General features: G+C 40.9%; 1 protein-coding gene across 2 annotated transcripts in view; it reads right to left on the minus strand.

Annotated features, from left to right (window-relative positions):
• b3glcta (beta 3-glucosyltransferase a) overlaps positions 1-27,048 on the minus strand; it is a 99,497-nt gene that overhangs the window by 31,220 nt on the left and 41,229 nt on the right. The window contains exons 11-15 of one of the 2 annotated variants that reach the window (XM_084019140.1): positions 26,271-26,384; positions 20,817-20,916; positions 20,252-20,371; positions 19,064-19,208; positions 17,709-17,912 (exon numbers count right to left, since the gene is read on the minus strand). In XM_084019140.1, coding sequence (XP_083875266.1) covers positions 17,745-17,912; positions 19,064-19,208; positions 20,252-20,371; positions 20,817-20,916; positions 26,271-26,384 — 647 coding nt within the window. In that variant the 3' untranslated portion in view covers positions 17,709-17,744. Of the gene's footprint in view, positions 1-17,131; positions 17,913-19,063; positions 19,209-20,251; positions 20,372-20,816; positions 20,917-26,270; positions 26,385-27,048 lie in introns of those variants that run through there. The other variant, XM_084019139.1, reaches the window with a different exon arrangement.

Below are 27,048 nucleotides of genomic sequence, written 5' to 3' on the forward strand. Positions count from 1 at the left end.
AGTTGAATTGATAGGACTGACAATCGATTAATTGATGCATCACATGAATCGTTACACTCCTAATATATATATATATATATATATATATATATATATATATAGATTGCATAGCAGATAAGGACAGAACAGACAAAAGCCAGCATTGAATTACAGCTGAGATGACCCACATTAGGACCTTTCAAGGGATGCAAACAAGTCCACAATCTGCACCTGTCCCCTGCCTATTATCCACCTGGGGAGGGAGGGGCTTCCAAAGAACACCCTATCGCCTCAGAAAACAAGAAACCAGGTGAGGTGAACACCGAGTATATCCTGTTACAGTGAGGCGATTAGATCCTAACACATTTGTGCACCATGCTCACTTTTTGGAGAGAATAAAAAAAAATCACACATCTATTAGTCCTGATGGATATTTGAGAGTTCGCCCCATGTAAGCATGGTACTCTTACTTACTTTACAGGAGACTTTCATTATTGATTCTGGCTTTTTTGGCAGGTTGATATCCCGGGGTTTTATCTGAGCAACTCAGAAGGGATCATAAATATAAAAAAAAGGAGAGACATGTTGAGTTATTAAAGCCTTCATTTTATCCACTGCCTACAGGCATCCACAAACTCTCCAGAGGAGGGCGGGCTGAACATCATTAAAAGTACTCTCCGTCTATGCTAAAGATGCTTCAATAACCCTGGTGCCTGCCCCTCTTGGAGGTGGTTCAATTTGAAACTGTTTTTAAAAATGTTTTCTCCTGACCTATAATGGTACGAGTAGGTCTGTGTTATTATTGATTACACAACTACACCGCTTAAAGAAGAAAGTCTCCTAAAAACCGTGTCGTGGATGACGTTTGCTCTTGATTTATCACACATTAGTTTCAAAGGAGCCACGGAGGTCCACATGGGGAAGAGGATGAAGTGGCGGGACCCAGGACTTTCACCCAGGAGACTGCTGTTCGTGTCCCATATAAACCAAGCACTTTTTCCATTTTTTTCTTCATAAAGATAATCAAGTCATTTTGTTGGCTATTTTTGTTCTGTTCGTTAAACACGTGAAACCATTTGGTCTGGAAAAAAAAAATAACTTAATTAAGAGTGCAGTGTAATTGTATGGGGACTCCGTTTGTAAGAGACTGGGTTTCTTTCATCATATCTAATTGAAAAGGAAGTGCTGCGACTGAATTCTAAATGAAAATGTTCTGTCTCACAGAGTTTTATGTGGGAGACAGTTTGGGTCGACAAAAAAATCACTTATAGCAACATCAAGTCAGTTCAAATCAATATGATTTATGGAGTGTTTTTGTTCCTCTTGCAGAAATAGGACCAAAGCAGAATGAGGTTGCACACAGACTGTACGTTTGGAGGATTTGATGAGTAGTTGAGAGTCACCACTGACTGGAGAGAGCACACATCAAAAAGTTCACTATTAGCCTACTATAACGTCACAAAATAGAAAAGCAAACAGCGTCCAGACAGACAGCTTCAACACATCTTAGTAATTATAGTTTTCTGCAGTTACTCCTATGGTACAACAGTCCAAATTCAATCCTAAAACTCTAATTTGTGATGTCATCAAGTGTAGAGTTTGAAAAATGAATTGGGAAGGATGTTATGACACTGAGAAAGTTACTCTGAGTAACTCAGACTTTCTGTTACAGAAGTGAGGACATAGAATCCCATTCATTGTCTATGGAGCTCCAGACTTTAGATCACATTTTCTAGGCCATGGAAATAACACATAGGGATTCTTACTTCAGGTGGTGTTGCCCTTTAAGATCTCTTTTAGAAAAAGAAAGGCTAAACTCAATCTCCATTAAAGACTTTTTAACGTTCGGTTTCATTTACAAATCCTCACAAATGCGATTAAAACGAGACTCCAACTCCCAATTTGCAGAAATGCTCGCAACCCCAACTGTGATCTGAGGTCTGCGAGGCCCCGCGGAACCGCAAAACCCACAGAGGTGGAAACAGAAACAGTTGTAGCAGCTTGACAGCGCCGGAAGACGAACAAGCAGCAACTTCTACAGGCTTGTCAACATTTTGAAGAGACGTGAAATACCTTGGACTGCAAGCAGGGACGCTCGTTTCTGCAGCTTACTCCATCTGCACTTGGAGAAGCGAGTCCAAGCTGGAGCCTCGGCGTCCCTCCAGGCGATCCACTTGTTGAGATGCACGTCTCCGAACGCCTCGGCGTCTCTGCCCCGCCCTCCGAGCCGGTCAGCCCGCGGCCTCCTTCGGCCCCGTGCACAGGCAGACTCCGCCCCCAGCTGCCACCCTGCTCATGTCCTCCTGAATAATGAAACGCACGCATCGGCTTTCTTCGGTCCGCACGGTGACCTGGCTCTGGGCCACGTCTGTGTCCGCCGCTTTGAAACACACCTGCGCCCCTGCGCTTCGTTTAACACGCTGACGTCACACAGGCTGCAGAAACAAGAGCATATATCATGACGTAGGAACAATTTCACAGATACTCATTTGGAACCCTTTTTAATGCATTTGTAATAAATGTAGTCCAATTGAAATAAATAGCCTTGCAAATTCATTTTGCATGCATTTTTGGATCTTAAACAGCTAATTTATATTTCTTAGAATGCATTTGACAATATACTTCTCTAATGTTGATGTATTTTTATGCATGTATTGCTTGTTGTCCCTTGATGGATGAGCCTCTATGCAAATAACTCAGCAAGAAAAAAAAACATTAAAATGTTTTTATAGAGATACCATAAAAAAACCCACCTGATCATTCATATGACGATGACTGATCACTCTTTAAAAAGGGTTTGGAAATTATCCACTTAGTTGTAATATCTCTCTCTATATGACAGTATATAGGCTAATGCTGCAACACTACTGTATTATACTGCATAACACAGAACTGGTGATCATAAAGAGTTCTTCTTTCCTTGAGCAAATGTGTTTAATAGTTGCACAACAAAGCAACACGAGAGGTGACAGCATTCAGACTCCGTGCCTCCAACGTTACAATATGGAAGAGTTAGCCTACTTTAGCTGCAAATGGATGAGTATTGTTTTGATGTGAACAGTGAGTGGGACAGAAACACTTTGAACTTCCAGTGAAATGTATTTAATGAGGATCCAGCAGATGGCGTCAAAGAACATGACAAGAGGGGAAATATCTTTGAAGAAAAGGGGGTGAAGAGCAGCACCGCTGACATGTGTGTTCGCAAAATAATAAGCCCGAGAAGTAGGAGAGGATGATTTTCAAAGAGGCGACTAGGAAATATAAATGCACATAATCCTACAGCTTGATGTTTTCTTCATGGAGCCACACGTCTTGAGAAAAAAATACCATCCACAAATATCTCTTTGTGCTGGAATAGATGTGTCAAAAATAGGACTGATGGTCCGTGTTGCGTTTTCAAACATATATCTTGGTCATGTGTGAACTGGAAGCCTCAGAGAGACACAGCTGTTGTTGATGGGAGCAGGGACTCTGACAAGGCTGGTACGCAGTTCAATGGCTGGCCATCAACCTCTCTGACATCGCTGTTTTAGCACTCAGGGAGAGCATGCTACTGATTCAAGATGATAGGATGCCCAAGAGCTCCATCCAGACCAGGGCAACAAAATTGCTTTGTCAACTGTATATGCACACACCGGGGCTTGTCAGTTGTCAGGCTGACAGCAGAGCTCCACGGTGCTGCACCGGGAGACAAAAACATTAAAACACAGAATAAACCGTTTCCTTTTCAAATCACCAGGAAATAAACATGTGAGTGGAAATGTGGAACTGTAGTGGAATGACAAAACCAGCATGTGCTCAACCTGAATAAAGAACACGCACTGATGCAATTTGCAATTAAGCTTTGGAAAATGCTTTGTCTTCTGAAATGAGCTGCAGGTATTATTGGCTGCAGCATGTTGGCTGTCCATCAATGAAATACCCCATCATCAGTGCCACAAACACAAAAGAAAAACAAAATTCAATGCAGTCGCATGACTCAGCATCCGCAGCTTTGGTCTGAGTCAAATGCTCCTCTCTGGCTTCCTGGGGGAATAGAGAAAGTGCGTGATAGAGGAGGATGTGGGATGATTGGGCCATGCAGGTAGTTTTCAGCTCAAATGAAATCCTGCAAACCAATTAGAAAGAGATTCTATGAAGCAGCTGTGAAAACCATGACCCACACCGACATGCATACAATCACATTGGCCACATCTTCTTCAAAGTGAGTCATGATTTACTTTCCCCTCGGGGGGGGGGGGGGGGGGGGGGGGGTATGCATTAGTTCAACTCCTACTTGACATTGTATGGGGGATTTTCTATGGCTGCTGATGCTCCTGCAGCTATGCCATATGGGATTTCTTGTTACAATATGAAACTTTTCCGCTTACAACCTCGCAGCGGAGAGTCTGAGGCATGATGACCCCTTAATTCATGCTTTGGCTCTTTTAATGGGAAAAAGCGCGTTCCTTTGAAACCTTTGAGTCGCAGCACAAGAGATCAGTCCCCCACAGAGAGGTGGCGACGGACGGAGAAGGCACGGAGGCGGCAGGTCAGGGGTGTGGATCAAAGCTCTCGTGTCTTGCAGGGATGCTTTGACTGCTTGGTCTGTGCTGCACAAACATGTTGATGAGATGTGCTTCTTCAGCAAACTCTGCAGAGTATATGATATATGAATATAAGAACAAAGGCACTCCGGTGCCTGTAACAGATGTGTGATGTATGATGCGTCAGGTTTTTTTTAAATAATTTTGTGAATATGATGTTGTTTGGACCAGTTGAGCTTGATATCACCATTTTAATTTGCATCAAAACACAGGAGGGAGTGTCAAAAACTCTCATTAATATTGTTGGCATAATTGGAGTCGACTGAGGTATTTGTAATTCGTACCAAAGAGAAACTTGGCACAATTAGCAGTGGTTTCTTGGAGAGACGCTTTCAAGCAGCAGGTGATGTTGTTGCGACTGGAGAGGAGGGAACTGACAAATTATGTGAGAGAGGACATTTATAAAGAATAATCAAGGACTGAGAAGGAGAAGGTGACATGGAAAAAGCCAGAGATTAATGTGTGGTTTTAACGCTAACAAACAGCTGGTCGATCTCAGTAATGGCCTTCAGACAGATGGAAAGTACAATGTATAATTTGCATGCAGGACCTGGGGAGCATAAAGACGCCACCTTACACTATTGATGTTTTTATAGCGAGGGCTTAAAACTCAAGCAAACCTTTAAATCACTGGATTTTGAACCGTCTCCAAAGCCTCACTTGCAAACTGACGGCTCCAAATGGCAGCAAGAAGTAACCGTTTGTAGCCAGAATTCCTGTATGATCAGTAAACTGCACACATCACGCTCGTGTTTACGAAGCCGGGCTCTGATTGATTTATGCCAAAGGATACCAAAGGGATGACGGAGGCTAAAAGTTTGAGAGACCAGCCTTTGCTGGATGGAGCAGTCACTCGCTTGCTGTTTCTATTGTAATTTGGATTGAAGTTATTCTCCGTGAGCTGACAAGTTTCCAGGGTCTCACTTATGAAAAAGCATGGGTGTTAGGCTTCTCCACAGCAGCCTTCTGATCTATCGGCTGCTAAAACAGCTGCACTTTTCCATGAATATCTCACCTAGTGGGGGGCATTAATGCTATTCTGCCACTTTCATTACATGTTTAAGGTGCACATCAACTGTTGTCATAGAGATGATTAATACAGAAATGGATAAAACATCATCTGAGACAATTATCCCCCACATTAATGCCTTCTCCTTCACACCAGTAGCCAAAGATAATTCTCCTTCAGTGAGGAGCCTGGATTTTATCTGGAGAGGTCAAGAAGGGACAAGGGACATTATGGAATTATAAGACAATAAATCATATTTTCCAGATAAACCAGTTACGATTGACGTACGTGCAGGAACTGGCAGCTTGAGCCACGGCAATGATTTCCTTTTATGCACAGCCATCCACTTGGCACACCGTGCACGCTACACTGCAGCCCCCCATGCTCTGCACGACTAAGAGGACTTTAATGGGTTTTTCTTTCCACTTCAAATTTAGCAACAAAACCCAAAGCCACTTGCTGATCGGGATATCAGCGGAGTCCCACCTGTCTCAATTGACTGCATTTTGCGTGCTCAGCGTTTCACACATAACGGCGTCGCCTTCAGGTGACTTGTAAGGAACTTGTACCTCGACACACCCTGATATCGCTCTCAAGAGGAAGTGATTTACCTGCTTGTCACAGACAGTTGTGGTCAAGACGTAAAAAAAAAAAGAGTCCACCTTAAATGTAAGTGCATGTATAATGGTGATTCATGCCAGCATCCCAAAACAAAAGAGGTAGTGTCGCCGAGTAGTCTTCCAGAGATGAATACATCCCTTTGTACACTTATGATAGATCTGTTCAATTTCAGCTCTCCAGCGGTGCTTCTTTGGAAATTTTCCATTTTTATTAGGAATGTATTAGAGGCTGGGTTGTCAAACTGTCAAAACCGTTGGATCATATCATCGCTTTTAATAAATATGATAACCTTTACATCTCTGTGTCCAATTCTGGCTCAATCTGTGATTGTTTGACCTTGATGTTTTTGTTGTTGTTGTAATTATTGCTCTGTATTTCTTCGTGAGGCAGCAAATATGATTAAAATGATATTAAATGAATATTAGTTGGAAAGCAGCTGGAACAGCACGAGTCTCACGGCAGAATGCAAGCTGTTGGTTTGGTGTGAAGGGACACAAACTGTTTATTTTCCTTTCTTTGATGCTCGGCCTGAAAACAATGCCAGTGGAAAGTTCATTGGGATCCTTTTTCATGGTGGAGACATAAATTAAACACATCCGTGTGACTATTTGATAGCTTTTTGCAGTCAATTATCAGCTGTCAATCACTGATTATATAAATATGTAGCTTGGTCAAAGTGTGGTCCGATACTCTGAGACCAAATCCTGATGAATTCTCCTTCTCATCTTTCCTTGACCTAAGGCTGCTTTCCATCGAGGTCAAGTTAAAAAGTGGAAAAGATATTAGTAATTTTTGGAGTTTTGCAGCCTTGCTCTTATTGTCAGGACTCTTTGGGAAAGCAGAGGCGAGCCACTGGTTTCATTTTATTGGAGCCGACGCTTCAATTCATCATCCCCTCTCTGTCTGGTTTTCTACCTGCTAATCTCTCCAGGAGGGATTGAAGGCCCGGCCGAGAACAAAAGCATGCAGGAAGGCTGCTTGTTTATCTGTGATTTCATCAACTATCTGCTTCTCTGGAAATAAAACACACCACAAGATGACACACTACCAAGTTATGAGGCTGTTAGAAGATATTACACTCAAAATTAAAAGATAAAAAAAAGAGTATGCCCAGATGGGCTTTTCAGATCATTTTGGATGTTATTCTTCGGCCGTATAACTCACAATATCTGAGATGCATCCTCAGAAGCTGAAGATGCAAACTGGACACACACACACACACACACACACACACACACACACACACACACACACACACACACACACACACACACACACACACACACACACACACCAGAGTCATGTTGGTTTTAAAAAAAAACAGACTTTTCAGAATGAAAACCAGAATGAAAAAGAGCACAAACATCTGTCTCAGAATATATGTTTTGCTGTGAGTAAACAGTTTTCTGTGTGTGTGTGTGTGTGTGTGTGTGTGTGTGTGTGTGTGTGTGTGTAGCTGTGGAATTTGTCCTCTGGTCGTCTCCTGATTTGATTACTGTGTTCGGATCTAAAGGACGAAGGGCAGCAATAATCATTATCTGCAGTAATATGTATCACCCTTTTGTGTTTTACACCAATTTGCCTCGCATAACTGGATGGGACAACTTCAATCAGAGCCTCTCCCAGTGATAAATCCCAAACAGATGGCAAGTTGAAACGAATAATATGAAGGGAGACATCCAGCCACACTGAGTACGCTTGCAGGGAAGCAAACGCAGACAAATGACATATCATATCAGAGACAATATATTCTTAAAGCTCTTACAGTCTCCAATGCAGCCACAACAACATTTTTAATCTTCATATATCTTGCTGAATTAGTCGTCACACATTTCTGACACTGCAGTATCCTCTCCCATTAACACAATCAAATGCTAATTACGTCTGTGATGGTTTTTTTAAAAATAATGCTTTAGATAAGGTAGCACTCAGCAGACCAGGGACTCTTTTATAGAGGTGACTGCAATACAATACAAATCCATTACAACTTTGACAAAGCAATCATGTCTGGCTGAGAAGGATAACAGGCAATAAGGACATGCTCACTCTGTAAGTTCAGTAAACTGTAAAGTAAAGCCTTGAATGGAGAACGTACGTTTTGAAGTCAACCTGCCAGCCACCTGCATATTAACTTGTTAGCGTGCTGATGTTGACTGACTACACTAAACTAAAGTGGAGGCAGCCTGTAGAAAGAGGACGGAGGCAGCGATGGAGCTTCATTCTGCTTTGAACTGCATCTTTTTTTTTGGTCGCTACTGATCAGATTCTGGCGTCATCGCTGCTGTATGAACTCACACGCGGCCCGACTTTCATTAAGCCAGATCAATAATGAATGGGACAATAAAGAAAATATAATACTGACAGCAATTTGAGTGATATTAATGACCACAGGAACACATAACTGTAGAAATACTGGACTGATATAATCAGATTTAAACTGAATGACAGAATAGAATTCATCCCTGAGCACAATACATGTTTTTAAAATACAAAGAATCTAAAAAAAACTGACCTTGCTCAACAAAAGCTAGAACAGGACCACCATCTATGTCTTGCCACAGCAGCTGAAGGGCTAAAGAGGATTGATCTGGTTGCCTTCATACTGTAAAATCACACACCTAGTGTGGTTGGTATACCATAAAGGAATTAATCAAATTAAATAAAACCTGGAGCTCAGCTTCAAGAGGTTCCCAATGAGAGCTTGCATGCACTCTGCTATTTTAGTTCGGGCTGAGTGGGCACTAATGGCTTCAGCAAATAATGTTTTGCCTTTATTATGCCTAATTATTCACTTGTTTGTTTGCAGCTTTTATTTTACAGTGCAGCCTTTGTTGCGAAGATACTGCTTGGATCTTTTCCAGGCTCCTTGGGCCGAGCACGATATTCCCAGTAGAAGATTTAAGGGATTCATTCCCACTGAGGCTACCCATGCTGGAATTGAACACATATATTTATCTAGACTTTAATATGAAACCTTGCTTTACCTCATTGTATTGCACCGTACCACAGATTCGACCAGAAGATGCCGAATGCATGGAAACAATCTTATTACAAGGACATAATTCATAACAAGATGATAGCAGCTTGGTGATTTAAGCAGGACCACGCCAGCCGGGAAATCTAGATCAAGTGTGCGTGAAAGAAATTGCTATTCACTTGTAGCTCCCATGCCGCTTGGTATTTGCCAAAAGTTGTGCGCATACAGAGCAGGGGAGGGAGCGTTGGTGAGGTTTGCATTCTCTGCATGGTGCCACCATCACAGAGCAGATTCACAAATTAACAATTTTTCAGACAATGTGGCTTGGCAAACTCAGTGAAAAGGCAAAAATGCCAAAGAAAGACAATGAATTACCATTAACAACACGTTCAGGAAGGTTGCTGGTCACAGTAAAAACATTGTTTTTTTTTGCAATTCATCCACTCAGGCAGCTCATATTTATTTCTGCTCTTCATTAAAATGCAGGTTTCAAAACTGCTCCCTCCCCCCTCTTCCATCACAACATATTATGCTAAAGGATATAAAAAGTCACAAGGTCAAGGTATTATTATTCATCTGGTCCAACACGCTTCCGAACATCCTTACACATTTTAATTAGTAACTGGATTTCTGTAGTCTTTCATTTGTAAATAGTCTTTTTCATTATGCCTTTAGGCACAAAAATGTAATTGGTTCATTTATAAGTGATCCGATTTTTGTACTAAATAAGTTGATGTGATCGTTTCCAGTTTGCACGATGAAGAGGATTTCCCATTGTTTGTATTATCACCAACAGTAAGTGTACAAAAGTGAGATAAAGGTTTTAGTTACTCTATTCCATGTTTCCCGCTCCTCTTCTTCTGCAATCAACCAATGATTCCAATTAAAATTTCACTGCAAGAAGTCAGAAACTTTGATGTTAAAAATTAATCATGTCTTTTTAAATTTTAGGCATGGGTGTAATTTGTGCCTAAACATTGTCAAAGATGTTGTTTCCATCAATGGCTCTTGTTACTGATGCAGATCCCAAAATACACCTTTAATAACACAATGTCCATGGGGATGAAGTACTGGAGTCATTTCCAAGTGAAGCTGTGTAGCTTGACCTATTTAGCAAAAAAACAAAAAAACAATGTACTGGCATTAGGTCAGGTCACTTAATTACAGAGGAAGTGCCAAATCTAACCTTATGAGAAAAACACAAAACATCCATTAAACAGCGCTGAATGAGATTTGTGTTCTGTGAAAATACAACAACAAAATATGTTTGTCACCCTGCTATTATGAAAAAGAAGGTTTGGTCTTTTTAAATCCCCAGATAGAAAATTAACTGCTGCAGTATTTCCAGAATTTTCCTCACACATCAGACACTATATAGCTGTGAATTATGGAGCCAGTGCTCCGACTTTCCCACACCTCTCAACATAATTACACTTCACGCGGAGATGAAAGTGAACAGGTGGCTTTTTTTTCCCTTTATCCCTCTGCTTTCTGCGTCTGCAAGATAAATGTGGGTTAACATGTGTGGGAAGCATTCTGACTGGTTGCAGCGGACCATGTTGTTTGCATTGCACAGTTCCAGTATCAAGGCCCCTGCACAGGGAGCTGCTTTGCACTCTTTATCTTTATAAATAATACAATATGGGACTCAGTCAAGGACAGCGGCCTCAGAGCTGCTCCCCAGGTGCAGCAGTGTGGCTGCCGACTGCTACTTAAGAGTTGACTCGGGTCAAATTCGGAAGACAAATTGTCTACAGGCATTAGGAAAGTGCCAATGAACTTGCAGAGCCACGCCATGCCATCACGGTATATTCATCTAAGTGCAATGGCCGTGCAATGCACCAGACAGACGTTATAGTCCTCAGACTGCAGTACGAGAAGACAGACACGGCTGCTACTTGTAGTGTTATGCTGCGAGAGCAGAATTATACAGTGTACATTTCCCTGTATGACAGTACTGAACTCTCCCATAATCCCACAGCCGTGTCACACCTACGTGCAGCTCATACAATGTCAGGAGCTGGAGGTGAAAGCTCACATAATCAAGTTCTCCCACTCCTTTCTCACTTCTCACAAACTCAGCTTGTTAAAATGAATATTTTACCCTGAACCTGTGAGTATCAACACAGCCTCTGCCCAATCCGTGTTACTTTTCACACCGATGACAATTTCTCCCCGCAGAAATGTTCAAGAATCAATCCCCTTGATTTTACATATGAAGATAATGTTATTTGTTATGAAGAGTAGCACTCATCAAGGTCAGTTCCTGCTGCCATCAATGTACGGCTGTTAAAGGGAGCCAACAAGTGCTGTTATAGTGTATAAGGCCATTGGGACCCAAAACTGTAAAAACCAATAAAAACATTCAAATCATAAAACAACTTAAGTTAATGCTGCCAACATCGGAAAGCTCCCTTCAGGAAAACATCACTGTTTTTAACTGTAAATGCAGTATTTGGTTGATTTATGTCGAGGTTTTTTGGTTTCCCACTTGACCCAGCTTTCTATCTCATCTTTACTGCACTGATATATTGTTGTACCCATAAAAAAGTTGATCACACAGGAAAATACATATAGCCTACAATGAGTGTATATATCAGCAGACTCCGCTCACACCTTGGACAGCTAATACCATCTCTTCCCATCAGGCGGATGATACAGTGTCCCATGCTGCAGCCTGGGCAGATACTGCTGTTCCCCTGCCAATAAATCTGATTAACTCAGAATGATAGTCTGGCTCTCCACTGCACAAACACACACCGCCTCACTTTCCTATTCTACCCTTCCCTTCCTTCCCATTACGATGGCGGCGGTCATCACGGAGGTCGTTACTGCGTTATTGTGGTAACTTACATGCGATACTCTTGTCACGGTATGATACTATAACTGTGTTTTAATTACATTTAATCAAATGTTATAGTGTCATATCACAATAAAAACATAGCTTTCCATATCGAGCGGGACTAGAACACGCTCATGATTTTCAAAGTCAAACAGAAATCACTGCCTTAACAGACTTCAGGCAGAAATCTCTTTTATACAACAATACTGATAACATATCTGTGTTTTATATTACAATACTGTACATATGTTTTGGAATGATAATATATCTGTGTATTATATTATAATACTGTAAATATGTTTCTGCTGTTACTATACACATGCCACTAATAATGACTACTGGACATGTAAACACTATTTTACTAGATTTATTATATATTTTATAATAAAAGGTATCAGTCTGAGGCTACAGTGTACAAAACAAGTGTTTATTGATGTTCCAAAACCAATCTAAGAGAGTGGCTTAAATAAATATCATGTTGTACATCATACATAATCCAAAATGAGCAGGTGCATCATTTAAGTGACAACCATAAAAAACTAAACAAAATTACAAACCCTAACCATAACAGGAAGTATCCTGATGTACCAAACAGACACATATGAAGCACACGCTCTCAATTCTCATTTCCATAACATCAATAATGCTGCAGCTCATTGGACTCCACATTAAAAGTGCTCTGGCAGAACTCACTTGGGAACTCAGAAAGCTGTTAGCAAACAATTTTCCAAACCCTCTTTCCAATGGATTGGTGCAACGGAGGGACAGTCTTCACGCTCTGCCCATGTGTGAGGTGTGCAGCATGATAGCACAGAAAACCCACCAACACCAAGAAGTCTCTGGTCTTTAATATGAACTTTACAGGATGTGATACTCACTCAGAAAACTTCTGATTCAGTCTCTCGTCATCCCGGCTAGTGAGAGATCCCAGGATGTCCTGATGTCTGCACACATCCTCCTTTAGGGAATGGATTACAAGTGTTTTGGGCAACAATCAGGCAAATTAGACTGAATGGTAACACGGTCGTTTGTGATGTGCAAACATGTGTTTGATAAATTGTGGAAATGAGCTGATAAATCATGTTTCTGTCACCTACTTGTCATCTCTTGTTTTTGTTGCACAGTACAAAAAAAAAATAAAAAATAGATCCAGCAAAATTCTTCATTTTTGAAGTTTCAAATGGATACCTGAATGTAAAATCAAAAAAATATATCACTTTTTGTTGTATTGGAAAAAATGTGACATCAAACTATGAATAAAATAAATGTCAAACATTTGTTTGTGTGCATATTTGGTAGGAAGATTCATTCTTGTGTCATTTAATAATGAAGATAAAGGTTGGACAGCTGAGCAAACCTCTAATTTGTACACTAAAATAAAAAACAAATCTGAAATTAAATCACATAATTAATTTGATTGCATTGAAAAACGTGACTGTGAAGAACATAATTTGTCATTAAGCTACTTAAAAAGTTAATGTTATCTAACATCTGCACTATAGCCATAATGCTATGCCAATAACAGTAACTGTTCTGTGGTCGGTTTATTTCTGTGTCATTCCACTGTAAAAATGACAGCAAAGGTTATTGGATTCTATTTTAAAGGACTTTTTCCCCCCCGATGGCGGGTGTGATTAATTGCAATTTCTGTGTGATATATTTGTTTTGGTGCCCTTGCTGCTGTGACTTCCATGTCCAAGACAAATTCCCCTGCAAGGACAATAAAGTGTATTTGATCTAATCTAATCTCTCTTGGAATAAGCAGCAGGTGAAGTGTGAGTATTCAAAACTATATTTATCGCCATCAGTAGCCTGACACTATGACAGCACACTATTTATTCTACTATGAACTGGCTATAAACCCAATCGTGTATAACTGGTGGTTAATAGCTGTTAGTATTTTGACTTTAAACACTTGTCCTTGGCTGCAGAGCAACATATTTTCACCCCATTTACCCGCTTTTCTGCACAAATTTAACACCCTGTGAATTTCCACTTTGCCCCTTAAAGAGACCCCTCTCAAGATCAGTATTATAATATCACACTGGGTTTATTCTGTGAGGCTTAATTGTGCAGGCAATCATTTTACCCTTACAGGACACCGCGGAATTATACATATACATGAAAATAATTAATTCCACAGCCTTGCCAACATTCATTATCGTGATTTTCTTATTCCAAATAGACAAGCAAAGAGATGACTCCTGCTGAGGGACGCCTTTTGCATGCAAAATCAGGACTTAATTTGATTGGAGAGGATCAGCGAAATTGCCCATCGATATCAAACTGTTAACAAAGTCATGCGTTGGGCACGTCAAACCGGCTCGGTCCGGTTTTATACGAGTGTGACAGAGAGGGGGTGTGATTGTCAGAGGTCTCACATTAAGGAGGACTAAATGAAAATGTGATGAAACTGATTTGTACTGTAAGACTGCAGCGCTTTGAGCTCATGTCCTCATCTTAGCATGCTAACATTTAGCATGAAACACAGCCGAGGCGGATGGGAACGCCATTGTTCGCAGGCGTCAGGAGATGCCCGAAGTCGTTTTACACAGATATTCCTCCAATAATAAGAGTTAAAGTGGTGGACCAATAACGTCCATCCTCACAGAGCCATGTGGCGCCGCTAGCATGGCTAAAATGCTGCAAAAGAAATGTGATCATTATATCGTATGGTTCAGTCATTCCTAACGAGATCACTTACTGGAACTGGGGAGGATTCATTTGCTTTGCGATATCATGACTCATAATTGTTTTTGCTGAAGACAACAGCCACTGTTGTTCTCCTGCAGGGATGGAAAACACAGATTGGCAACAAGTGAGATCACTGAGCGATGATAAAAGCCTCGGCTGAGCAGACTGAAACCGAGATTTGAGATGGCACTGACTGTGGCAGCTCTTCTCATCCGCTCCGTTTTGGAGGCCCTGCTGGTCGCAGCGGATCCTCCGAGGAAAAGGCACTCATGTTCAAACCGAAAATCTGAAATCTTCCAACTGCATTTCAGCCAGGACTTTCCACAGCTCATGCAATGCTTTTATTCAAATAAAGCTTTATGAATATTAATCCGGGCCATATGAACTCCAAATCTCTGGTTACAAAGATCAAGGCAGATGGTGAAATATGATGAGAACCTGAGCTTTTCTGCACAGTTCATTTGTAATCCAGTTAACTGCTTCAAAGGGAGGAACGACGGTAAATGGGGAGCGTCTGCAAAGTGTCACCTCATTCTGTTCCCAACTTCACTCACAGCTATTCCAAGAAAAAATTACAAAACATGCGGTCCGCGATGTTGGTCTGGACTTTTGCTTTGGTAGAAAGTATCTCAAAAGCAGATTTCTAAACACCTAAAAAAATGTGTCTGCATGACACAAGTGAGAGGATTTCTTTTTTTTTTTTGCAATTTGAGTGAAGGAACTCTTTAAAAAGGAGGATGAATATTATTAAGATAAGTCATACAGATCCATCATCATCGATCATCTGTTATCAAGATCAAATAACAAACATCACCAAACCCGATCTGGATGAAACGTGTGAATCATGATAACAACAAAGAGGAAAAAAGGCACAAAAAACATCTTTCTGAAAAGGGAAACAGTTCACAGAGCAAATGAGTGCATTTGGTTAGCATCTGTGTTTTTAAGCATATGATGCAGGAATTAAAATGATCATCAAAGCCACATTCATAGCTGCATGGCTGATGTTCTATACAAGGTTAGGACATCACTTGTGTATGAGGACACTGAATGTCACCTATCTTTTCACTGATAATTGGAATTTCTCTGCAGGAGAGTTTACATGTGGTGTTTTTCTGCAAGCATGAATCCATATCTTTAGGTCAGCAATATAAAATATCTATTAAGAATTCAGTCTTCACCCTTCAGAATGCGATACCTGGCCGTGTGGAAAGGCTTTGCAACAGCATTGTTCTGCTTTACTTCTTCCAATATCTGTTCAATTCTCTCTTCTGAAGGCTTGGATGGCATAACCTCAGCATTTCTAAAAACTCAAGACTCAGAATTTGGAGGAAATACAGTGTGAAACTCATCTTCGCTGTTTTGGACAAGGATAAAAGCATTAAATTCAACAGCAGACAAAGTCGAACCCGAGTGGGACTTTATTGCTGACGCGTTAGAAATCCTGGCAGAGCGAGCATGTTGTCTGGACCTACTTAGAGTTACGCAGAGGATTTCCCTCAGTGCAAAGCGGTGTCTTAGCACCGCTCATCACTCTGTGTGTGGGTGAATCCCAGTAGGAATTCAACTTGTTTCCAGCAAATAGGTTACAATCCATAGGCGTGTGAGGAGGTGTCTACTTGACTTATTGCACGGCTTCAAACGCCCGAGGCTAATAGACTTTTCATGAACTGGAGCCGGCCTTACTGCGCTGTTAGGACAGGGTAAATTCAGCAGCACCATTACTGACAAACACCTTCAATATTACAGCGTGCCTCTCACAGCCTGACAGTAATGCTTTGCCCACATTAACATTTCACATTTTCATTAGTTTGGTGTAATTAGTATCAAGCCTTTTATAACCCAGATAACAACTGTAATGTGACCCTGGCTGTTTCGCCCCAGGGATCAATATCGTATTTCTAATCCACATCCTCAGGTTTTCTACAGGTTTTGTGACCATGAAGCCGCAGCTAATTATTAGGATGAAGTATTATAGCTGCAATGTATTTTTTTTATCATGGCAAACAGCCAGGATAAAATGATTTCATTCTTTAACAAGTGCTCAAGGTCTTTCTAAGACCTTTAATACTGGTCAGGGACTCATTAGGTCTGCCAAATAATTATCTGAGACAGTTAATTCTGCGGGATAAAAAGTGAAAAATGCCAAGAAAAAAAAAAGAAAATGGTATTCATGTCGATAAAACTCATTTCTGCCTAACACCTCAGGACATCAGCTAATGTTTAAGCAAGTATGTCTGACACTTGTGTTCCTGTTGCTGAGGTCAAAGCGAGCCCTGAGATGGTCTTGGCCCAAATTGTAATGAGGGTGTTTAGCTGAGTCTGAAGTCCAGGTAAGACGTTTATCTGCCTGAGCTTCAGTTGGAGCCTTTTAAAGAGTACATGTTGGGTTCATTTAGGGAGTAATTACAAACCTTCAGCATACTTTAGAGAGCTTTAATGCCTTTAATGCGCCACCAAACAGTCTGACTTTCACCATCTTAGCCGTAGCCTCAATTAACCTTAAAATTCAAACATTACTGGTTGGAACTAAATCCTGTAATAGACCTCCAATGAAATAGGAAAGCAAAATAATATCTCAAACATTTAGATTTCTATACTTTTATGCAAAATAGAGCACATTGTACAGCATGAATTACCTTTTTTTTCTTCTTTTTTAAAAGATAGTGTCTCCCAGAGGAGCAGATCCTCCTCTGTGAGGTTCAGATTATTCATGATATAAATATACACATACTATATCCATATTTCCAAAATAACAGTAACCTCAACATGCAACTCAGTCATGAAGACACTCACAGAATAATAAGTCATGGACACACGCTCGCACGGTCCATCTTAATAACAGTTCAACATCAACAATACAAAAACATTTACATCTGTGAATGACAATTCCATGACTCCATAACACACACACACACACACACACACACACACACACACACACACACACACACACACACACACACACACACACACACACACACACACACACACACACACACACACACACACACACACACACACACTTTAAAATGATTATAACTCCGTCTTCGCACTCTTATTAAGTCCAACTGAAGCTTTTGCCCTCAAGTCATCCTTAAGCCATTTGTTGAAAACAGCAATGGGGTCGATGTTCCAGTGTTTATGGAAAGAGATGGGCACCTGGTGAGCTAAGAAGTCTCTGGCATAGTCCTCTGGGCGTGCCTGAAAGGTAAGATTAAGTACAGTCATTTATTTGGAAGCGACCACAGGAGACTGCGTGCGAGTGTTGCAGAGAGCAAGAGTGAAGGCGTGAAAGTGTAAGTTTATGTTAACACGGCTACCGAAAGTATTCTGGTTTTCTGGATGAATTTTAACCAAAAAACGTTTTATTTATAGGCTTGTTCTCTGACACAGTGGCCTATAATGTGAATGAAAATCCATCAACTGGCGTATTAGAAAATCAGGACTGCGTGCGTCACCCGTGCTGCGACAAATAATGGCTTTTTTTCCCCCACAGAATTCAGTTTTACATTAGGGAAAGGCACAAGTGTATTTAACAATGACAAGAATTCCATTTAGCTGCTTCATATTCAGGGTCCTGGTATATTGTGTGCTCATGGTCACACAGTCACATGACCCTGCCTCACTGCAGCTCACTTTGATAGAGCAGAACCATTGATAATGTCACGAGCAATACTTTCAAAGTGGCTGCTGGGATTTTTCCTGAAAGAGGCAAACATGTGCAACAGGAACCCATTCACTGATCAAGTGCTTCAATGTCATTGCACAGTATTTTTAACCTCCACATACTCGTGGCAATCTTTTCCATCTTTACCAACAATCCCATGTGACGTGAATGTGACATCTTGCTGCATTTACATCATGTCAGCAGAATGGGTAGGAGTGGAAAAAACCTGACGGAGCTGCCAGCTGTGCAGTCATTTTTTTCTTTTCCGCTTTCTAAATGGAATATATCATAGCTGTCAGACATTCCTGATATCTCCGACTAAGATACGAGGCGGCAAAAAGCAGAGGTGTAATCAGCCGGGAAAACCGGGAGTGCAGCGTATCTGAATATGAGATATCAGCTAGCTGTGTTGACAACCAATAAGATGAGTCTGTATAAACTGTGATGAAATCTGACTTTCTGTGCAGTTTAGCACCTAGAATCTCACTGCATCTCTTCCTCTTTAACTGAACAGGAGTCGAATATGGTATGATTTTACTGCACAAAAAAAACCCTATTTCCAGAAAACATTTGGCTGGTATTTTATTCCCCCCCAAAAATCCATATCAGTCTCACCACGGTAGGTACAACTACACCCAGACAGAAACAGAATATGAATAATGTACTGTACGAGTGTGAAAACAACCTGGTGGAAGAGCGGACTGTGTGTGATGGGAAGTCCGAGGGCATTGAGGCACATTCCCAGCACCATGTCATCGGGCGCGTCGTTGCTGTAGCACTTACAGCCGCTTTTAAGGAGTCGGACCACAGCCTCCCTGCTGAACACCATGCTGCAACACAGAAACGGTTCAAATAGATACACGTCACAGCCGATTCAACCATATATAATCAGTTTAGAAACCACTGTTGGAAATGGGCAGAAAATAATAAGTAATCTGTCATCTTCAGGTTCATCTTAAGGCAACAGAGTTGTGAGTGAAAGTGAAAATCAAGCTGAGAAGGAGATGTGCTTTTTTTCCTGTAAATTGGCTCTGCACAACAACAACGTTACATCTCTATGAAAACAGACGCAATTACACTTGAAAAAGTTATCTTGGGATGTCAAAAAAACAAACAAACAAGCAAAACAATTGTTCATTGCGCCTCAAAACAGCTATTAGAAAATATCACTTTTGACAGAATTGGCAGTTGCAGTGTTGTTGAGTGTCTGAAGTGTCCATAAACACAGTTTTCTCACACAGCTCAAGTTGTATCTGCTGTCCAGCACTGACAACGGATTTACACGTTATTGTCCACTTTTTATTGCAGTAACAAACAGATTGTATAATGCAGTATTGTCTTATCCACTGTTTGCCTTCATTTCCCTTCATAGATAGAACACACGTGAATTGAAGTGGTCAGTAAATTACAGATTACAGGTAGAGGCAAGAACCTCACGATACGTATTACGATACTTTTGTCACGATACGATACGTATCACGATATCACTATATTGCGATATAAATAAAGATGAAAACACAAGTTTCTGTATATGTACACCAGATGATATTGATCAGAGGACAAATTGAGTCAAAACTATTTCATTCAAAACAGCCTCTCCATTCTATTAATTCCCATGAACTTCACTGGAATAAATATTGAAAATGAAATGAAAAAGGATAAAGTACCCTGAGTGACAATGCACAAAATAATAAATAATAAAACCATAATAATAATGTTTCTCCTTTTGTGTCACTGATTTGAAAAATCGATATTCTATTGGGCAGCAAAGTATCGCGATATATTGCCGTATAGATAATTTTACCCACCCCTAATTACAGGTGTTATATTACATATTCATAGAGTCTTTCATCTTTCTTCCTGAGAAACTCACCCGCCGCCTCCTGTGATGTAGCTGTAGCCGCCTTGGCTCAGGCCGTAGCCGTACCTCTCCCCTAGACACACCGGTTCAGAGGGGTTGTAGCAGCTCAGCAAGACCTGCAGTCTGGAGAGGCTATATGAGGCAAAGATTAAACTCATCATCATCATCATCATCATACGCACGTGAAGCTGTCAATTTAGAAGCTGAAATAACTGCCCTCCCTCAGGCACGATTACACATCCAGAGGCTTCTACAGGAAGGGGCAATCTGACAGATATAAAGTGAAGCCAGCTGGACTTGAATTTATAAAGTCGGCTTTTCAGATGTTTGACAGGATGGGTATATCTCTGGAACTCATTTTCCCAAAATGACTTCATTCCGAGCATTTCTCTCTTCCACTGAGCAAACCTGTTTCATGGCTGTGAGACAGAATCTGTTACAAAATGTATGAATAAATGTCACTCAAACTTTGTGGGGAAAAAAATAATGAAAGCGTGGCATTTAAAGAATGAGACACTGTGTCCCAGTTGAGAAACACCCATGTTAAAAAAGTCAATTCCAGACCATGAAAGTCTACCTGATAAGTGTGTCATCGTCCACAACAAGGAGCCACTTGGTGTCCGGGACGGAGCCGCTTACAAATCTTTGAAGGATTGCAAAAGTTTTCCCGCAGTGGCCTGCAAGCAGAGACATGCCATCAATACACACCGGCCTGTAGGACTTAATCACATATTGACCATGTGCAGTGCTGTGCTTCACGGAGATAAATGCCTATTGTGGCAAGAAAAACACACTTAGCATAAGCAGGTGTTTACACACGCAAACACACACACACAAACATGTACACAGGACACACAAAAACTAAATACAGTCATAAATTAACGCTAAAGGATTTGAAAGATGTCAGGTGCAATTAGTAACTGCAAAAAAAGACGTTACTTTGAGGGAATAACCTGCTGAGAAAAAAGAAGATTTTTATTGAAACAAAATAAAAACTATTTTGCCAAAACAATTTTTTAATTAGACTTTCATTCTTTGAGGAGGAAATACAAATGAGTTGGATTTTCATGCCCATGCCTAACAAAGATGCCGTACATTTGCAACTTTAGCTTATATTTCAGCATTCACTTGACAGTCGAATGCATCACAAGTTACATAAGGTGTGAACAAGTAGTGCTTTTGCATTCTGCTCAAGGACATCTCAGAAGCGTGGCTGTAGGCGGACACCTCAGTGATCACACAAGTGTCAAACATTTAAGGATCCCCATTGTAGGGCATTAAAGCAAATCTCTTCAATGTGAGGATTTGTCCTCTAGAGCTTTGTGAGCAGAGAGAATGCTGTAGTCTATATTCTGGCACCTCAAAGAAATAATAAGGTATGTTTGACACGATGGGCCAGAAAGATCAAACTTCCACTCTGGCATGTTTGACATGATGCCAGATGGAACAAAATCTTCTGCCAGCTCCTGAAAACAAAACAAAAAAAACAACAACGATGTGGTTGTTCACAGCAAATACAAGGAACCCAAAGAAATATACCCATCAGAATCCAAATATCTGCACACCATCAGGGCTGAGACATGGAAATCCCTGGTGGCAAGCATCACAAAGAATACTGAGGCGCTACTGTTTTATTTATGAGGCACCCACTGTGTTTTTTCCTCCATCGTATATGAATATAGAATAAGTAAGGACACCTTGAAATGCTGACAGGAATAAAATCCAAAAATGCGCTTTCTGCCGCAGATCTCCAGACAAGCCTGGTAATCTTATTTCTAGTTAGCGGAGGTTAGTGTGTGAGGTTCAGGGGTGGAAAGGTGCAGCAGGTTCCATGTTCAGTTTCTATCATTAAAATGTCGGCCCCAAAAAAATAGACTTACTACTGCCCTTCAGAAATGTCTTCCAATACCAGGTCTTTGTTCTCCCATTGGAGAAACGTATTACCCACTTGACCGTGAATCATTTTGTACTTGATTCAACTCCGATGCAATCTTCCCATTGCAAGGTCTTGCATCACCCTCCTCCACAGTTGCTCCATCATAACTATACATAAAAAAGTTGCAACCTCAGACTGTTGAGTTTTTTTTAACCAGACGTCATCTTTCTTTGAGACTACAGATGGCAGCATGATGGTCCAGACAGTTGGAGTCACAGCAACCAAGAGAATGTGTAGTCTGTCTATAATGGATTACGACTTGAAACGTTTAAGATTCTCTTAAAAAGAGTTGGTGGAATCAATGAAGTCAGTGGAAGGTGAACAAAATAAAAGGATAAAGGTGACTACACATTCTTGACATATTGATGCCTGTTGATGAACTCCAAGCTGCGACCTTTAGAATTACTCGTAAAAGAAACAGAAACAGGTCGACAAAAATGAAAGCAGTTGTGTTTTTCCTGAATTTAACTCAATTTTGGTCCGATAACTGAGTCAGCATCAAGTGTGTTTCTGGCACAGAGGGGAAGGATAATCTGCTTATTTTTCATTTGACCTCAACCATTTCTCATTTCAGTGCATGCTTATCTGAATTACACAGCGGCCAGTAGCTTTACTCTATCTCCCTACATGACTGATTCCATTACATATTTGTTTTTAAAAATATAGTATAATGCCAATTCTATTCACTGATGACATGGCGTTGTTTAATCAAGTGTCATTCACCTTTAAAACCTCCCTTTTTCTAAACATCAGGCTAAAACCACTGTAAAATCAGTATTATGAATCATGGCATTATGAGTGTTCTGTTTGATTGACAGTAAACATAGTTACCAAACTGAAAGTAGCTCCAGTATCTGGGCACTTACCAAGCTACAGAAAATCCCCTGCCTTGATGATGGACTGCAGTTTCCTGCCAAACTTCCAACACTCGTTTTCTTGCCTCCCGAAAAGTAATAACACTGGCATGCAGTGGGAGGCAAAATTAAAGGAAAGGAGACACTTTCTCCCAGATGATCTATGAGGAAGACTTATCCAACGCTGACTTCCCTGACATCATTTATTGGTTGAGATGAGCTGAGCTTTGCCTTTTCCCCCATGTAAGACGCCAAACTCAGCAACAAGTCATGCCAACCTCTGGTACCCCGGGTGAGGCTGTCTCTCAAGTTATGCAAATTAGCAGGTTTGGGAAGCCAGACGAACTTTTGATTTCGTTTTGCTGTCATGGCAAAACCAGCTGCCAGCCTGCCAGTCAGCAAACATATGTTCTTGCCCTGACCACATTATCTGTCACATGGAGGGCGACTATCATGAGAAACATCATATAAACAACAGAACAGGTTAACCAGCTTATCTGTCAACTAGAGCTGCAACTATGAGTCAATTAATTGATGGGTATTTCAACAAAAAGCCCAAAATAAGTTTGGATCCCATCTCATGTAATAGTAAACTTAAAGGTGACGGAGCATGAAAAACTCACTTTTTCAGAGCTTGTGCTCATTTTTTGGATATGTGGAGTGAAATAAGACAACCCAGTCAGTCACTTTTATGAGGGTTTCCCTGGATCAGAAAACATGAGATTCAAAAAGCCATGCAGATCCGGGTCCCCTTCCAATGTTGCATAAAGGATCATTAGAATATACCGCCCAAGTGAGAGTCTCCACCCACAGCTTGACAACTACCTTTGCAAAGTGCAGCATATGTTTCAGAGAAGACTTGGCATTTTCAGTAGGGGGGCTTGAAGAGAGAGGCGCTACATCTAAAACTTTTTGAACATTTAAGCAAGTAAACATGTTGGTTTTCTGACATTTCATACACCAGATGATATATTGATTAGGTTGGGAAAATAATGCAGACCTAATCTAATGCAATCTACACCCTGTCACAGTTGCATATATGACCATTTTGCACGAATAACCAAGGCTTCGGATAGCGATGCTGTGCTGGACTTTATCATAACCTTTGCCGGTCATGCATGTAAATGCAGGTGGATTGGGCATTAGAAACACGTTTCTGTATAATTCAATCGAAGAAGACCACCAATGCAAGCAGAAAGTCAATACCATGCATACCAATCAATGAGGAACTATAGGTCAACAAAACAAAAAACAGCTGAGTTTAATTAAAATAATTGGGCTCTATTAGGTAGTCTTTTAAAACTATCACTGCACAGTATGGACATCTTTCCACCGACAGTTAAGCCATGCAGTGATTGGCTCTATGATACCATCAGGTAGCAGCATTTTAAATCATTCCTCTGCATTTTAATGTTCCCAAAACCAGTCAAACGTGGCCCGACTCCAAACAGTAACACATGAGTGATGCATTTTAAGCTGAAGAGAGGTGCTGTGGTAAACTCAAGATGTTCTGTAGTCATGACTCTATTTTTACGACATGCATCAGTTAGGTCAGGATGTTCTGGTTGTTGACGCGGTGTAAGCTCCACACACATTTGCATTTACTGGTGGCATCTTACCACCGGATATAAAGGGGAAATAAAAAGCAGCTGGCTAGACGGAAGACAGATTGTCTTGCTCTTCACAGAACAATAATATCCAGTCGCGGCGTGAAACTCCTCCATTGCTGTTGATTCCTGCCGCCGCCATGTCGTTAGCTGTCAGTCATCATTCTAAATGTGACATCAAGACGCGACGTAAACATTTGTTATCAGTTTGAACTCACAATCTGGAGCTGGGGTGAGACACCTGTTCAAACTTTCTTGAATCAGATCATCCTTTATGGATATTTCCCATGAATATATGGATTTCAAAAAAATAAAATCCAATGTGATGATTCCAGCGAGGATACAGTAGTATGCCTGGAATCTAAGAGCATTGGCAACTGTTGCAACAACAATGTAGTTCAGAGTGAGGAAGGCAAACGGAGCTTCTAGTGGATTTGTTTGGAGCGAGAAGCCGCTTAAACCTGTCACTATTCACAACGAGCTGGTGGAGACGAGGCGGCCCTCAAGCACAGGGGTTGCATATCAACAACAACCTGGACAGATAACTGCGTAGCTTTACAGGAGAAAGGTTGACGTTTATTCTTGACGAGTCTCGGCCTGCAGCTGACTCATCTGCATGTTCCAGTAAGTGGTTTGCATCTATCGCTGCCTCAATGCAAACAAGTCCTTGTTAAAGAGCTGAGCTGCCCGGGAGACAGAAACCAAGGGGATTGTGGACTCTTTGGAACGCTCATCCCTCCTACAGTTGGGTGAAAGTGCATCATCCCATTAAGGTGCAACATGAGATGTCTTATGTCCTGCACGATAATTCACGGCCAAAAGGCTCAGACCACCAAGCAGAGAGCTACCACTGTCTCTACAAACTCACCTGGATCGCTTTGAGCGGTCTGACACCCCATGTACAGGTTCTCGTACTTGATCCTGATTATCATAAATTATGGATTATAGCATCCAGCATCCCTCAGGAGAAGCTGAAGGATTCACTCCCAGACCAGCCGGGGAAAGGGTTTTCCTTCTCTGTTGCAGCTTCTCCCAGTCAGCCCTTCCTGTTGCTGCATCACAATAAACTAGGCATGAAATGGACTTATATAGCATTTATAAAGCACCTTATAGCGCTTTACACTACATGTCAACATTCCCCCATTCACATGCACACATTCATACACTGATGGGAGAGGCTGCCATGCCATCCTGCCCGTCGTGATTGAATCTAAATCTTCATTCACACCGATGGTACAGCCTTCAGGAGCAATTTCTGTTCAGTTTCTTGCACAAGGACACTTAGACCTGCGGAGCCGGGGAATCGATCTGCTGATTAGTGGACAACCCACTCCATCTCTGACCCATAGCAGCCCAACTAATGACAGATTATCACATATTAACAAACAATTATCCGAGGGGAAGTCTTCAGAGTAAATGTGCAGTTTACAGTCAGAGAGAAGCTCCATAACATTCAAGAACAAACAGACGACACATTTATCACCTCAGAAGGGTTGTGAGAAACAGAAAGTATGCAATAGTTTGAAAAGTATCCATCACAATTTGCTCTTCAACTCGAGTTTGACATTTCATTATTGATGTGTCTCATGTAACCGAGGCTTAAGATGTAAGAGACCCTATTAAAGGAAACTTACCTCTTTCTGTGTTTGGTACGCCTAAATCAATGGTTGGTATTGCAGGATCAGCGTGGTCACTGTAGTACTCTAAAAAGAAGGCATCCTTTTCCCAAGTCTTCTTTATCACTGGAACTAAAGCGAAGCGGAGAAAAATCAATACTGTTTACCAAGTTTCACAACAAACAGACCTCTGCTTATAGATTCACCTGAGCAAATTATTATTTCATATTTACTGCAATACATGGTTTCTCAAATATTCTATTCGATACGATTGGAGAGGTTTCAAAAGAAATAAATGATCAGAGACAAGAGGGAAAATAGATTGAAAATAAAAGAGGAACATAAGATAACAGGGTTTGCTTCTTTAATCCACCTAACTTGTTGAATATTAGAGAACTAAAAATACAAAAAAAAAGCACTCTCTTCACTTTCAGGAGTTCTTTTTGAAGTTTTCCTGTAGATTTGATTTGGACCTGACTGATGAGACCTGGAGGCTTTGTGATGCGTTTCTGTGTTGAGGAGACATCGTGAATGTGGGCTGAGAAAGCCAGAATACCCAGAGATCTGCAGCAGCTCCAGGCGTATGTTCAACTCTCATAAATCAACAAAAGTGAATCAGAGTGGCGTATCTAATACTGAAAGAATCAACCTAAAGGAACAAAAAGAGAGGTTGCTGGCCTTCCCTTCCTCTTATGGCTCTTAGAAACAGATTGCATAAACAAAATAATAATATCATCACAATTTAATTATTGTTTTTAATCATGCAGGTCAGATGTCGATTGCCTGCCATACTGTT

Source organism: Eutrigla gurnardus, assembly GCF_963514095.1.
Source record: "Eutrigla gurnardus genome assembly, chromosome: 10".
In the NCBI taxonomy this organism is placed as follows: domain Eukaryota; kingdom Metazoa; phylum Chordata; class Actinopteri; order Perciformes; family Triglidae; genus Eutrigla; species Eutrigla gurnardus.